This window comes from Thamnophis sirtalis, unplaced genomic scaffold, assembly GCF_051295495.1.
Source record: "Thamnophis sirtalis isolate CommonGarterSnake01/CBP01778 unplaced genomic scaffold, rThaSir2_p1.2 scaffold_12, whole genome shotgun sequence".
In the NCBI taxonomy this organism is placed as follows: Eukaryota; Metazoa; Chordata; class Lepidosauria; order Squamata; family Natricidae; genus Thamnophis; species Thamnophis sirtalis.
The window spans coordinates 56862837-56878617 of record NW_028261392.1 but is presented as its reverse complement, the minus strand read 5'-3'; the positions used below and the strand labels follow the sequence as shown (position 1 = coordinate 56878617).

The 15781-nt window shown below is 38.6% G+C and overlaps 1 protein-coding gene across 2 annotated transcripts in view; it reads left to right on the top strand.

Moving 5' to 3' along the window:
• RC3H1 (ring finger and CCCH-type domains 1) overlaps nt 1-14969 on the top strand; it is a 61134-nt gene extending 46165 nt beyond the window's left edge. For both annotated transcript variants that reach the window (XM_087726760.1, XM_087726761.1), the window contains exons 13-20: nt 656-814; nt 1864-2016; nt 2887-3100; nt 4867-4957; nt 5083-5212; nt 9554-9724; nt 10236-10342; nt 13994-14969. In XM_087726760.1, coding sequence (XP_087582886.1) covers nt 656-814; nt 1864-2016; nt 2887-3100; nt 4867-4957; nt 5083-5212; nt 9554-9724; nt 10236-10342; nt 13994-14144 — 1176 coding nt within the window. In that variant the 3' untranslated portion in view covers nt 14145-14969. The remainder of the gene's footprint in view (nt 1-655; nt 815-1863; nt 2017-2886; nt 3101-4866; nt 4958-5082; nt 5213-9553; nt 9725-10235; nt 10343-13993) is intronic.
• The last annotated feature ends 812 nt before the right edge of the window (nt 14970-15781 follow it).

The following is a 15781-nucleotide window of genomic DNA, read 5'->3' as shown; positions in this document are numbered from 1 at the left end:
CTTCAAAGTGAAACTGAGCAGATTGCAAACATCTATTTAAGATTATTCATATTTATGCTTTCTGATTGTATAAGTGTTAATGAAGCAAGATTGCTTCCTATATATGTGGCTTTGGTGACCTTTTTTTTTGGTCACTAAGTATAATCAGGTAAAGACTATAGTCAAACGTTCATGGAAAACCAGTATCAATTATTAGAAAGCACATTAATACATTTAGCAATATAACTAACAGATTATCAGATTCGAAACCTGGAAATGTATCATTTGGATTGTAATAGCTTTCCGTTCCTTCAGTCACCAAAAAGGTGGTTAATTTGGTATGTTTTCATTTTTAAAGAAATCAAAACTTAAATATAAAATGTTAAAATATTAAAAACTTACATGAATTTTGTGGAAATGTAAGGTAGCATTCCTAATTTTCTCCAAAAATGCTGTTTAGCAGAACAGTTTTCGCTTTTGCCCTTTTCGCCTTATGAAATTGATAATGACTCAACAGACGTTAATGAATCTAAGAAGGGGGGGGGATTTCTGAGAAACCTGTATTGAAATAATTTTGCTGCTTTGCTAGAGTATCTTGTAACTTTGGGATTGTAGATTTAAATTCATTTGTAGAATACAGGAATCTTCATACCTGCATTTTTTTAAAAACCTCCAGGAGCATTACACTCGTGCTCCCCCTCAGCCACACCCGAGTTTAGATGAATTGCATCGAAGGCGAAAGGAAATTATGGCTCAGCTGGAAGAAAGGAAGGTCATCTCCCCACCACCATTTGCATCATCCCCAACCCTGCCTCATTCTTTACACACTGATGAGGTAAGCATATGTTTAAAACAATTTAGTAGAAAATATGATACATGTGGGTTTAAAAATATGAGAAATTGTCCTAATGACCTGTTTGAAGAATATTATGCCATGATCTAAATCCTATTATACTAACCAACTATCTTAAGGGAAAAGTTGAATCAGGTGTTCCAATCACTGAGATGATAATCAGACACTGAGTTTGAGGGGCTCTTCCCATTAAAATATTGATGGCAGGCACCCTCAGTCTGCATTTCATGATTGATAGTTGTAGAAATGAATCATGTCCCATTCAAAACAAATTTCTGCAGACCTCAAAAAAGAATTATCAGTGTTCACAAGGCTGGTAACCAACTGCCAAAGACTTTGGACTCATCTTTTCACACTTAGAAAGATAATGTAGAAGTAAGGAGAGTACATTCTAACAATCCCAATCATGAAATAATGCCAATAAAATATATTTTGTTTAATCATAATCGCTTCTTCTCTAAATAAGGACGTCAGGGTAGTGAACTGTAGTATAGTGTGGCGTAGACCATTTTGAAGGTCACGGTGCTCTAGAATTACAGATTCCAAGTAGTTCTTTGGGTACAACCCCTCATTCAACAACCATTCACAGTTACAAAAATGCTGAACAAGGGGGACTTACGACTTAAGAAGTTGCAGCTATCACAACGTCCTCCTGATCACATAATTGTGATATGGAAATTTTAATGCCTGGCTCATGATTATGACATTGCAGTGAGCCACAGTCATATGATTGCCATTTACAACCTTCCTTGCCATCTTCCCACAGCCACTATTAATGGGAAAGCTGGCAGGGAAGGTTGCAAGTTGCTCAGGTAAGTCTCTCCTGCCATTTTTCTCCTCGTGGAGAAAATTAGAGTACAAGAGCCCAGAGATTAGGAATTAGTTTTAAAAGTATGAGAAATCCCAAACCTCATAGGTTGTCTCAAATGTTTAATAAATGTTCTTATCTGCAATTAGTCTAGACAAGGTAATTCCAAATGACAGCATAATGCTTTCTTTCTCTGACATGAGTGGGCTTTGTTTTTATGCAGTACTTGGATGAAGATCTGAAGGTAGCAGGCAAATACAAAGGAAATGATTACAGCCAGTACTCTCCCTGGTCGTGTGACACTATTGGCTCCTACATTGGAACCAAAGATGCAAAACCCAAAGACATTGTGGCAGTGGGTCTTGTGGAGATGGTGGTAAGCATGCTGAAAAAAAAAAACCAGCGATGTACTCTTGGTAATTGGTAAATTGCCAGGTGACCAGATTAGACAAAGGTTTCCAATGGAGATTCTCCAGACTTTTGCAGATGATATGGCAGCAGCTGACAAGAAGTTTAAGGATCAGTAGTAACAGTGTACAGGCAGTCCTCATTTAACAACGCTAATTGGGACTGGAAACTCAAGTCGTGAAAGAACATGGTTATAAGTCAAAAAGGCATATGGTTGCACCACTTGGTGATCATAGTTCTGGTAGTCCCAGTTGCTATTGTGTGGGTTGTTAAGCAAGGACCTCAAATGTCTGAGACTTCCTGCTGGCTTCCCCATTGACTTTCCTTGTTCCAGTCTTTCTCTCTCCTAATTGTATGTATGTAGCCGAGTTCGAATTTATCTCTTCCCACTCCTTGTTTATAATTTCATATATATAAAGTAAAATTGGGGAGAAAGCTTTGAAATAATGATTATGGATATTTTTTTCTGCAGCTATGCTCCACTCATATAAAGTTATACATTATAAAATTTTCCCGAAGTTCATAATGGCCTGGTAATACAGTATTTTTTGAGAGAAAGGAATAATGTTCCATGGATAAAGCAATTATTTTATTGTATCTACCTCCAAAGGCCTTTGCTTAATTTGTACATTCATATTACTAAATATTTAGCCTGCAAAGAATAGTCTGAATGCTGTTAATATTTGCTTACAAGTTTGAAAAATTACTGTTGTGCAAGTGTCTTTCTCCAATCAGAGCCCCTCCCACCATAATTGTGATATGGAAACATCTGAGAAATATGTCAACTAAAAAGGAGAAGCTTTCTTTGTCATTCTGATCATTTACTCTGTCACTCCAGAATGTGGACAGCAAGGGAATGCGAGATCAACGCTTGGATTTACAAAGGAGAGCCGCAGAGACTGGTGATGATGATCTTATTCCCTTTGGAGATAGGCCTACAGTGTCAAGGTTTGGTGCCATCTCACGTACTTCCAAAGCAATGTACCAGAATCCAGGCCCCATGCAAGCCATGGCAGTTCAAGGGGCTTCTGCAAAACCAGTCAGTGTTTCAGGTATAAAGTTTTGTTTTCTTTGGGGGGGGGGGGCAGGGGGTTGTAGTAGCTTTGAAACATTATGTGGCTTGGTTATGGAAATGAGTCTAGACATTGGTTGGCAGGCTTCCCATGAATAGGGGAATACAAGTAGCCCTCAACTTATAACTGATTGTTTAATGAGTACTCAAAGTTAAAGCACTTCCGGCCAGCATAAAAGGTCACTCTGCCCCTCCCCCGTCACATGACCCTTCCTTTCAATGGGGAAGATGGCGGTGAAATTTGCAAGTAAAGGAGAAGTACCTCAGCAAGCTTCAGGACCGGACCTCAGATCTTTAGAATTTGAGGTCCATTCCTTCAGTGCACTAAGGCAGTGGTCTCCAACCTTGGCAACTTTAAGACCTGGCTGAGGAACTCTGGGAGTTGAAGTCCACAAGTCTTAAAGTTGCCAAGGTTGGAGACCACTGCACTAAGGGATTTCCCTTCCTCACACAGCAGAGAGAGGAAATTCCTTGGTGGGCTTCAGGGACAGACCTCAAATGTTGAAGATTTGCTAGCTTCCTAGGGCTAGAAAGTTAGCAAATGCTGTCATTCTGAAGGCCAAAAAGATTCCTAACCATCAAGACGATGGTATGTGTTAGTTTTCTACCTTTCTAGCCTAGGAAGGGTAGAAAACACGATCATTCTTGCAATCATTTGGAAGGCTTCTTCTCCAAATTGTGCATTTGGAGAAGGAATCTTCCCATTTATTGCAGGATGGCAAGACGTGGCTTCAGAAGTATATGTACACATGTATGGACAAAAATGGTATAGTGGAGGTATGCCAATGTGAAAATGTTGCAAAGATGATAATTGTGTTAAAAAAACTGAAAAAACTATTCAATAAAAAAAAATATTTTTTAAAGTTTGTGTTCCAAATTATGAGATTCAGTGTGGCATTAATGTTAACTTGCAGACTAGGAGAAATGAGTTATTTATTTAAAATATATAAATCTCTGGGTATAGACAGATTTCTGTTCTTTTCATTATTTTGCTAGAAAAGGTTATTTTCAGATCATTCAAAATTTTAGTTTTAAATAGAAATAATGAAAAGCTGGGCAGTATCCTTTTATGAATTCACCAGAACAATTATAGTAGAAATGGAGCCAATTGTTGAGCAGGTTTACAAATGAAGCACTAAAGATGCAGGATTCTTTTCCTAAAGGAAATCTCAGCTGAGATCCACTAGTTGAATTTAGAGTTACATAGATTAAGATTTAGTTTATTTGTATGCCGCCCTTCTCCGGGAGGGACTCAGGGCGGCGAACAACTCACAGGGGGGAAAGGGAACATAAAACACAATACACGTGATTAAAATAAACAAGAATCATACAACCATAGAGAGAGATAAAAGCTAGAAACTAAAGATCATGTTGCTACCTTGTATATTGCTAAGGAAAATTGATGGAAAAATCAGCCAAGATGGCTTCATTCTTCATAGAGGAGGTAATAAGGTAGTTACAGATTGGCCCATGCAGTTTTGAGATATGCATGTTTAGATCTATTTGCTGTGAACTATAGCTGTTTAAAAAATGAGAAAACTATGACCTATTAAAATTGTGGCAAACATTAAAAAAGACCCTGTTTGTTTCACATAGAACCAATATTTTCAAAGAGAGAGAATATGTATAAAAATAAATGGTGACTCATAGTAATCTGTTGTAAATGCAGTCTTTACAGAAGGCTGATTTCTATTACAATAATTGTAATGAATAATTTTTATATAGTTTTTTTTCTGTTCTTTATAGATTACAGTCCATATGGAACACACAATGCATGGGGAGGTTCACCATACTCACCCCATCAAAATGTACCTTCTCAGGGACGGCTTGGTGACAGGTAGGGGATTTGAACTTGCACATGCTATACATGTTTTAAGTTTTCTCAATTAAACTGAGAAGCAAGAACAACAACAACAACAACAAAAACTTTTTCCCCTTCCAAACAATTATCTATCCGAAAAGGGAGAGATTATCTATGACAGACATTGCTAACCATGGGAAATCTTTGCCATCATCTGAGAGAGAACAGCAGCTTCGTCTTGAACTACAGCAATTAAACCATCAGATAAGTCAGCAGACACGAGGACTTGAGGTATGTATTCTTAGTACTTTTTCTTAGAAAGAACTAGAGAAATGAAAAGGGGAGGGTGACAGAACAGTGTAAATGTCACAGAATTTCAGAATGAAGAACTCACTACTGTTCAGTCATTTTGAATGTGATTTTAAAATAACAGTATTAAGGAAGAAATAGCTGGTACCATTGAATTCTGCATTCGTTTGCATATGATATTTGTTCTTCTCCTATACTTCCACACATGTTCACAAACTTGAGATCCATAAATCTTATATAATGGAAATCAGTATTATTGCTCTGTTTTACTTCTTTTCCCTTTTATAGTGTTCTTTGTTTTTTCCTAAATAGCAGACCAGATGATAGCTATACATAATTTATTGAGAACTTATGTAGAAAGTTTATTTCTTGGGTTGAAAATTTAAATTTATGATAGCATAATGGACAGGAGTGTTGACTATAACCTATATTCATCCCAGAATATCTGTGTTTTCGCAAAAAGACAACATGAGGTAGCTTATGGGGAATTATGAGGAGCCGAGGTGGCGCAGTGGTTAAATGCAGCACTGCAGGCTACTTCAGCTGACTGCAGTTCTGTAGTTCGGCTGTTCAAATCTCACCGGCTCAGGGTTGACTCAGCCTTCCATCCTTCCGAGGTGGGTAAAATGAGGACCCGGATTGTTGTTGGGGGCAATATGCTGACTCTGTAAACCGCTTAGAGAGGGCTGAAAGCCCTATGAAGCGGTATATAAGTCTAACTGCTATTGCTATTGCTATTACTTTACTAATGAGCACCTTGAGTTGTACCTGCAAGACAACTGGTAGCCTGTGAGCAGTGGATATTCATGTACATACTGCAACATACCCGTTATTGCCTAGGTGCTGCATTCTGAACCAACTGTAGCTTCTGGGTGGTCTTCAAGGGCAGCCCTGTGTAGAATGCATTGCAGTCATCTACTTACCAAGTGTCTAGGTCATGAGTGACCATCTGGAGACCTTCAATTCTTGTGTTGCTGTTGAAAACAACACAAGTTGTGCTTAATTTGTGCATGTTGTGTTTGCTAGTACTTAATGGAGGAGTATTGGATGGCTTGAAAAATACCCAGCTTGATAATTAGTCTTCTTTATTATCATTAAACTTTTTCTTTAATTTTTTTTAAAATACATCATATATAAAAGGAGAGAGTAAAACAAAAACAACAACAATATTACAGCTCTAATGTAATAATCAAAATTAAACTTACATATGCATTCATGTCATATCATACAGAATAGAATAGAATGAGTGGAAAGGACCTTGGTCTTCTAGTCCAGCCCCCTGCTCAAACAGGAGAGTCTATACCATTGTCAGATAAGTGACTGTCTAGACCAAGGGTGTCAAACTCAGGGTTAGACCTGGCCCACAGGGCCGCCCTGGGAACAGCAAAGGACCAGCCCGCGGTGCCTCTGCCAGTGAAAACAGCCCTCCTGAACTCTGTTTTCACTGGCAGAGGGTTGCAGGACATTGTTGCAGCCGAAAACGGAGCTCAGGAGCCCGTTTTCGCTGGCAGAGGGTTCAGGCCACCACAGATGCCCCCGACATGAGTGACGTCGAGCTGGCCATTCCCGCCCTGGCCACACCCGCCCCGGCCCCCTGAGATCAAACACAATCCTGATGCAGCCCTAAATGAAATCCAGTTTGACACCCCTGGTGTGTAGACTCTTTAAAAACCTCTACTGATGGACCACCTTGATTAGTTTCCAGCCACTGTTTCATGTCCTGCCCTCTGGTGCTTTGGAGAATAATTTCAACCCCTCTTCTTTGTGGCAGCCCCTTAAATATCATTGTTGTTATGTTTTAATCAATTTGTTTGTTATAAGAGCATTATTTATTATTATATTTCCTATTTCTTAATTTCCCATCTTCTTCAATTAAACATATTGGCGCCTCTAGGTTACTGCAATAGTTCTTTCTCTAAGAACTTGATGCTGTCATGCAAAGACAAGGAGAGACGTACGCCCCAAGGCTTCAATCTTCAGTTCCTTTCTCCTGTCATTTGTTACAATAGACTATTTGCAGTTTGTTTATCATTCTGATTGGTTGATTCTCTCTGACCTCTTTCTTGTCAATTGCAACTTATAAATACAAAAACTTGTATAGACGTATTCCTAAACTTATAATCATAGTTGAGCCTGGTATTGTGGCAATAAGTCATTGCAGTTACTAAGTGAATCACCACATGACCCTGATCGATTTATAGCAGCAGTCATTAAGCAAATATGTGGACTTTTTTTTTTTTACTAGAAACTGGTTGAAAACCAAAAATTCTGGCCAGATGAGTGCAAAACACTGCAAATAGCTGTAAATGCTGGCCAAGTGCCCAAAATGCAATCATGTGATTACGAGGGTGGCTTCAGAACTTGGAAAATGAATACTAAGTAGCTCTGGGGCCATCTGCCATAATTTCGAATGATTGCTAAATGATCGGTCATTAAGCAAGGAGTACTATATGCAAGTCAGATTTCCTAACAGTGGTGTAATCAGAATTATCAACAATAAAATTTTTGTTCAAATATAGGAAAAGATAGAATTGTGTAGCTCCTTGTAGAGTTGATAGAAATACTATGTTAGATTATTGATATTTTTAATCATTAAAAAGTGCATATTATCATCTTATTTTCCAAACTATTGCCGTTTTTTAATGAAGAATGAACTCAGTAAGTCTTCGAAGGCAAAATTAATTAACAGTAACATAACATGTTAAAACAAAATGGTCTTCCTTTGAATAGAAGACTTTCCTCCCTATATTCTAGAATATTTAATTTAATGTACCATTTTCTAACAATATTTAGAAATATTTTAAAAATTACACTCTACACAGGTTCTCTAATAAAAGGATTGCTTGGCTGTTTTTATTTTTGGATTCTCCAGAATTCTCAGTTTACCATGTTAATGACATTTAAATTAGTATGATGTACACTAGTACAGTAATAATTATCCATTGGACATCAATAGTATCTATTGATGCTGTCTTCCAGATCAGACATTTTCTAGACAGACATTTTAAAATTATATCTTATATTAGAGTCCCCCAATCTTACTGGCTTTATGGACTGGCTGGCGGGGGGGGGGAGAGTTTAGGGGGGATGGTTCCGCACAAGTGGTGTACTACATGTAGAGCTCCATTTGCGTGAATGGCACGTATGTGCGCTCGCCTGCTGCTCAAGCAAGTGGGGATGCACACGCACTTGCCGTTTCCACAGCCCAGTTGCAAACAACTCATGGCCCACTAGTGGGTCCCTGCCAGGGGGCTGGGGATCCCTGTATTATGTTATAATTATTTATGTAAAACCTTCAGTGCTAACAGTATTTTGAAAATGAAATATTTCAACTATTTTTCATTTATACAGTGATACTGTACAGGTGGTTCTCATTTAACGACCATTCCACAACCATTTGAACTTAAAATGGCACTGAACAAGTGGTAGTTATAACTATAACTCGTACTATTAGTACAAATTATAGTTATAACTACTGCTTGTTCAATGCCATTTGTCTCAATGACCCTGCAATCATCTGATTATGACCTGGGTGATCGGGGCATGCTTGAATTATGATGTTGCAGCATCCCCAGTCATTTGTTCACAATTTGTGACCTTTCTTGCCAGTTTCCGACAAGCAAAGTCAACGAGGAAGCTGGCAGGAAGTCACTAGTTATGTTTACATAGGTCCTTGCTTAATGATGACTACTGGGACTGCCCAAACTGCCTTGACTAGGTGGACAAAATAAACCCTTACAGTGCTATATAAATCAATTCTGCAGAGGTCTTTATATCAGTGTTTTCACAGTTTGTACTCCACTAGAACTCTTAATCAGATCAAGAAGTACATACTAGGATGTAGTCAGTTTGCAGTGAGCATTGGCCAAATTATTGGGTCTTTTCGTTGGTCTGCTTAAGGCTGAATATACTCCAGAAGATAAACTTCCACATGGCAAATAAGAAAAAAATGTTGTCTTTCATGGAAGCTGGATTATTGTAATATATCATTGATGAATTCATAAACATCAAAATAATTCCAAAATTCATCAGGAAATTCCTCCAAAATAAAAAGTATGGTTTTATAAAATGTAGAAGTATGCCTACTTTAGTCACTATATTTCTAATTTAAGTTTGCTTCATCTGTCTTATTTTATGTGTTATTATTTTGGGCATGTCTATAAGAGCAACCTATAAAGTATAAATAAATCAGCCTTTTTTAATAAAAAAAGAATGTTGGGCGTTAGAAGCCAAGCAATATTCCTGCATTTTGGCCTGATTCCCATGCCTGCATGGTATATTTTGTGTGCTCAGTTGTGTATGTGCTTGGCTTTGTGCATTTAGGCAGTTAGTAACAGGCTGCTGTTGCAGAGGGAAGCGACCCCTTTGGCAGGCCAACCACAGGCCCCACCGCCACCTCCTAAGTGGCCTGGAATGATCTCAAGTGAACAGCTGAGCTTGGAGCTGCACCAGGTGGAGAGGGAAATCGGGAAGAGAACCCGGGAACTAAGCATGGTGAGTGTTTTGTAAGGTGGGCAGAGAAGATGCTTGCTGCTGCTTGGCGAGTTGCAGTGTTAACTGCTCTCACCGTTTCTGAACAAGAGTCATTTTGAATATTCAGAGCTGGTAGCTTATAGGTTTTAGTTTTTCAACAAATTTAATTTTGCGAGCTACCACAGTTGAAAGTTGGTAAACACTCAAATTTACAGCAAATAATTCATCCTCTTAAGCATCTGAAGCACTCTTATGTTACAATCTGCACACAATACTTTTTAAATGGCGTTTGAAAAGGGGACGGTGGTTTTCCAGCCCATGGTGATAGACTTCCTTGGTCTCTGCTGCTTGCACATTTGTTGGAAAGCTTTCTAGCCTGATAAAATAAAACAACTTGGTCTAGGATTATGTTTCTCTCTAGCTTTTGTGTGAGTATGAATGTAGAGCTTGGCTTGGTGCTTCACAATTTCTTCCCAGTAAAGCAAACTTAATAGTACATTGTGAACCATGGATTTGTCTTTCCTTTCCCAAGGAGAGCCAGTCTTCATTGGATATAAAAAACAAAGCGAATGCTAGTAAACAGACTGAAAATGGACAGCAAGGCAAAGTACCACCTGAAGATCTTTCTCTAACATTCAGGTAATATAATTATTTTTATTGGTAATTTAATTCAAACTTAAGTATTACTTTGGGCAAATTTACATTTTATGTATTGACATTGTTTTACTTCATCTGCTAGTGTTTAAGATTATTTCAGTGTTTTCCAAATGGCAGGAGTCAGGACATACAGCATATGACTGACCTTTCTCAATAGGTGTTTCTTTCAATGATAATGCTGGTTCCTTCCAAAGATATTCTCCAAATCGGTGCTGGTAGTCAACCAGCATAGCAGTCTTAGAATATTACTGTCTTTAATACTATTGACAGTGCAATGATCTAGAATTTCTAGATTGAGCCAAAATAACTGGATACACAGCAGAACATGCTCATTGTGCCAAGTTTGATAAACTTTGTTTTTGCAATAATGGGAAGGCAATTTAAAAAAAGAATTTCTTGAGGTAACAATGTGTCAAAGATATATGAACCAATCAATCTTTATTTCAGTCACAGTGCAGCAAATAAAGGCATGAAAACAATAATATTAAAAATTAAAAATAAATGACAAAACAGAATAATATATTGCGATTAGTTACGGATTAACAATGACCAATTAGTTTGTCCAATTTTACATATAGCACAGCAAAATTTGGCTACATTCATACTGATTTGATAACAGTATTTGCCTGTAAAAAAAGATCAGTATTTCCTGGATATTTTACGAGGTAAGGTATTATAAATTGAGCCTAGTCATTATAAAAAATGCAGTACAGCAGGATGTGAGTTATAGTTTCAGTGGCTCCTTGTGCACAGGGACAGAATCTCAGCTCATATGGTATTTTTTTTGCACCAGCCCTCCAAAACTGCTATGGGAAGCACGTTGCAGCATGCTAAGGTTAAAGGCGTTCAGATTTTTGAGGTGGTTATTTGATATAAATATCTACCAGCTTTAAATGGGGCGGTTTGACTGCTCAAAAAATATTCTTGGAAAGAGCAGTCCAATCTTGTTGTATTTCCAGATCTTTAATAGATGTGTGCTAAGTGCACACTCCTACCCCATCGGTCAAAGATATAAATATTAGATTACCTTTCCCCAATTATTGCTTCTGTTCATGTTTGCTAGGATAATGTGCTAGAGACAGAGTTCTAACAAACTATCCTACTTGTGGAATGTCCCAAATGGTGATGGGGATGTCCAAGCAATGTTCCCTCTAATTTTTTTTCAGTGTAAGCGGAAAAGTACAGTGTTTGAGCTGCACAGTTCCATGCCTGAGCACCTAAGAGAGCAACAGTTTGAACTGCTGTCACGTCTGCTGGACATTTGCGCAACATTCCAAGCGTCAAGCGCCGATTGCTAGCAAGGTTTCAGCCTGATGAATGCCAGGCATGAAAAGTGCCACTCAAACACTATACTTTTCCGCTCACGCTGAAAAAAAAAGGCTCTCTGCTCAGCTTTTACATTGTTAGACTGGCTAGAGAGAGACATGGCACCAACAGCCGGGGTCCTGGCATTTTGCAGGCAACCTGTCCTCTCACATTCCTTTGGAATGCAACCCATCACATTTGAATTAGATTTTGCCAATTATCCTATTAAAAGATAATGCTATTATTCTAAAATATGACTAACTCAATATTAAAAACTGTAAATATTTAATGCTGATAAATAATAGCAGTAATTGTTATTTAGCATGATTAAAATCAGTATTGATATATCAATATAATATCTATCAAAATTGAAATAAACACTAAAATAACAATACAAATATATAATGTGGAATATAAATGTAATAAATATAATATATAAATACAAAATGAATGTACAATTTTTTTATTATTTAAATTTTGTACCCTATCTTTTCTAACTAACGTTAACTTTAAAAAGATGTTACATCAGACTACAATACAAGTAATTAAATGAAGACTAAAATAAGTGTTTTGGCATATTGAGCTTTTTATATTTCTTTCTTATATTGCTTCCTTAGTTGAGAACTTGCTCCTCAGCTTACTTACGCATTAACTGTTTGTTGCTTTTATGGTTTATCCATTCACTGCTCCATCTTCAGTTTTTTTCACAGGGGGCAGGGCTTCCTTCCTTCCTTCCTTCCTTCCCTCCACTCCTTTGGCCACCAATTTTGATCCAATTCGCAATTTGTATACTTTTTCTACCACCATCTCATCAAGCAGAATCACACACACACACACACACACCAACACACACACACACGTTCTGGGGGGGGGTTGAATTACTCCGCCTCACAGGAAAGACGCGGCGCAAAGTCGACGCAGCATGTGTTCGGCCCCCGCTTACGCCAAATCAAATCCGTGGCCGGCGGGACCAGGGGGTTGCATTGCAAAGTCGCCAGTCCTCTTGCTTCTTCTCCTTTGCCGGTGAAGCCGGCAAAGCTCCCGCTGGCGCCCCCGCCCATAGCAGCAGCGGTGGTGCCTCCGCTCGGAGCACCTCAGCTGGGCTCTGGGTTACCCCTGCCGCTGCCTCCACCTCCTCCGCTTTCCTACTAGCTCCCGCGGCCTCAAAAGCACGGCAGAGGAGGAAGGGGGAGGGATAACGCGGGGGTCAGCTCAGGTGCTCCGCATGGAGGGAGAGGCACCACTGCCACGGGCGGCTCATCAAAACAAGTCTGGGGAGGTCCTTTGCGGGCGGCCAGTTCTAGCTGCCTGCAAAGGACTTCCCCACGTTTGCTTTGGTAGAAATCTCTGCGCGGCAGTTAGAAACTGCTGTGCGGGGGTTTCTTTCCATGTGCGCGGCCGCGCAGCCGCACACCATAGAGGGAACAGTGTGTCCAAGTACTGTAGGTGCAACTTTCCATGGTTAATGGAGAATGTGAATTTAAATAAGGAAACCCACAAACTGCAAGCAGAACCCTTTGAAAATATATCCTCTACCTATAGATTCGTGATGGCGAAACTATGACACATGTGCTACATGTGGCACGCAGAGCCTTCTCTGTGGGCACACGAGCTGTCACCCCAGATCAGTTGTGCATGTGCGTGCCTCCTACCAGCCACCTGATTTTCAGAATGTCTGCCATGCATATGGGGGGGGTGCATGTGGGAGACATGCTTGCATGCATGGGGACGGTGCATATACATGCAGCAGGGAGCATGCAGGGGTTGCATGGACATGCACAGGGTTGCGTGCACATGAAAGGGGCATGTACGGGGGGTCGTGCTCACAGGATGGGGGCACAAGCATGGTCGCACACATATGCGTGGGGGAGCGGTCACATGTGCATTGCATTATGGGTGCGCCTGCACACGCTTTCAGCGCTCCGTGCCAAAAAGGTTACCCATCACTGCTATAGATCATCTCAGTTTTGATGATTTATTATTCTCCAGGCAGATAATCTTGTTTCATGGTCCAAACAATCAGGTGAAGGAAAAATTAGAAATTGGGGATTAGCAGTTTAGAGTTAATCTGAAGATGGAGACAATAGACTGAGTGGATAAAGGTATTATGAACATTAGATTATTTCTAGCAGAGTGCAGAGATAATGTGACTTTAAAAAATATTACTAATGTTGGAGATTTTTGCTTAAGGTTTAATATTACATACTAAGGGTGATCTGAAATAGCTTAATTATACCCAATGTCTTTTCTCGATGTTAATATTTTTTCTTTTTTTTCCTCCATCCCTTCATTGTTCCTTTCCCTTTTTTGACACTTATTACTCAACAGTGATCTTCCAAATGGATCTGCCCCAACCCAAGAAATTATAGGCCTTCTGTCAAACAAAACTACAGCTCTGAACTTGTCAGAGGACACCGACACAGTAGCAGGTGACCAGGATACCCAGAGAACCGGAGCAACGCCCACTTCTGCTCCTTGAAGGAACAAAACTATCCCTCCACTTCTGTCGGGGGTCACCTTTTCCCATCCTTGGATTGATGAAAGACGCTGAGCAAAAGTCTTCAACAATAGCAAGTCTGAGACAATGTGCACAACACCACTACTAGGAACAAACCCTGCACATAGTTCACATTAACACATTTTTTAATTAAAAAAATGAAAATTAGCAGTATCTGCAAACAACTCAAATTAAATTTGTTTTTGTTCTGTGAATGAACTTTATTTTAATAACTTTGGATGCCTTGAATGCCAGGGCTTTAAAAGAAACAGATATTATATATACATAAATATATATATGTACACACTCACACACAAACACACACACATTTTACACACACAGACACACATTCTTTCTTTGATTAATTGTATGATCTAATGGAATAGACTTTCTGTTTTATTTTGGTATTATTACATACCCAGTGTATCATTTACTTTTCTAAATGTTGTTCATTCTCCCACTAGAACAAGGTCATTCACAATTTTTTTTTGTGATTTTTAAAAATAAAATAAGGTGTTGAGATGGAGGAGAAAATTCTAAATTGTCCCAAATCTGTACCTCTCTTACAGATATTGTCATAACTTTTGTTAATTTAAGATTGTGAAGGATTTACCATTGGATTTGAAATCAAACTTTTTTATTGGACCCCGAAAGCTTCAAGGAGTAGCAATAGTTATTCAATTTTAAAAGTGAATTGAAATTTGCTGTCCTGCATAAACTAGCTAAGAAGCATTGATTACGACATTTGTGACATAGAGCTGAAGTGTTTCATTTGCATAAGTAAGCTTAAACAACCCACCCACCCCCCCCCCCCAAAAGAACTGCATTAAAACAGAATCTAGAAACTAGTATAAAATGACTTCAGATGGGATAAAGGAGCAAAAATTAGTGTAGTGTCTTCTTTCACATGTCTGAACTGCAATTTCTGTATCATCCTATATCCTTGGAGGAGGCAGGTATGTTGGATGATTCTCTGATGCAAGAGAATTTTGGAATCTGCCTGAGATGCAAGGTGATAAATTCTATTTTATACATTATGGGAAACATAAAATAGGTTGTAACAATATTCTCCTTCCTGTTTATTTTGCATCCAAAGCTAATAATACCATGATTGGTCAGCATTATCTTTCATGGCAAAACTGAATCTTTGAAACTCAAGATTTTGGAGTTTAACAAAAAAAATGGTTCCGAGAAAAAAAAAATCATGTTAATTTCAGCGAGTCCATTACAGAAGCAGCAACCTTCCAAGTGTGTATGAAATGAAAAGACTTCTTAGCTCTGCAAATGCACGTTCATTTATCACATTTCTTAAAATGCACAGATATGGTCATATACATACGTGCAAAATTGACTTTTCTCCTCCTCTCTCCATTTTACTGGCATTAAGTTAAGGTGCATATGTGGAAAATCTGAAAGAAAATTCTTGCATCCTTTCTCTGTAATTACATTTTTCAATTTCAAAATGCACTGGCTGTGTAATAAGTTGAAGCATTGCTTTGGTTGGGTAAAAGCAAATGTTTATTAATCTTGTTCTAGATTGCTTTTCTTCCCTTAAAAATCCTTTGAGGTTAAAACATCCTTTTCTATCCATTTTATTCTTAAATATATTGTGAGCATAC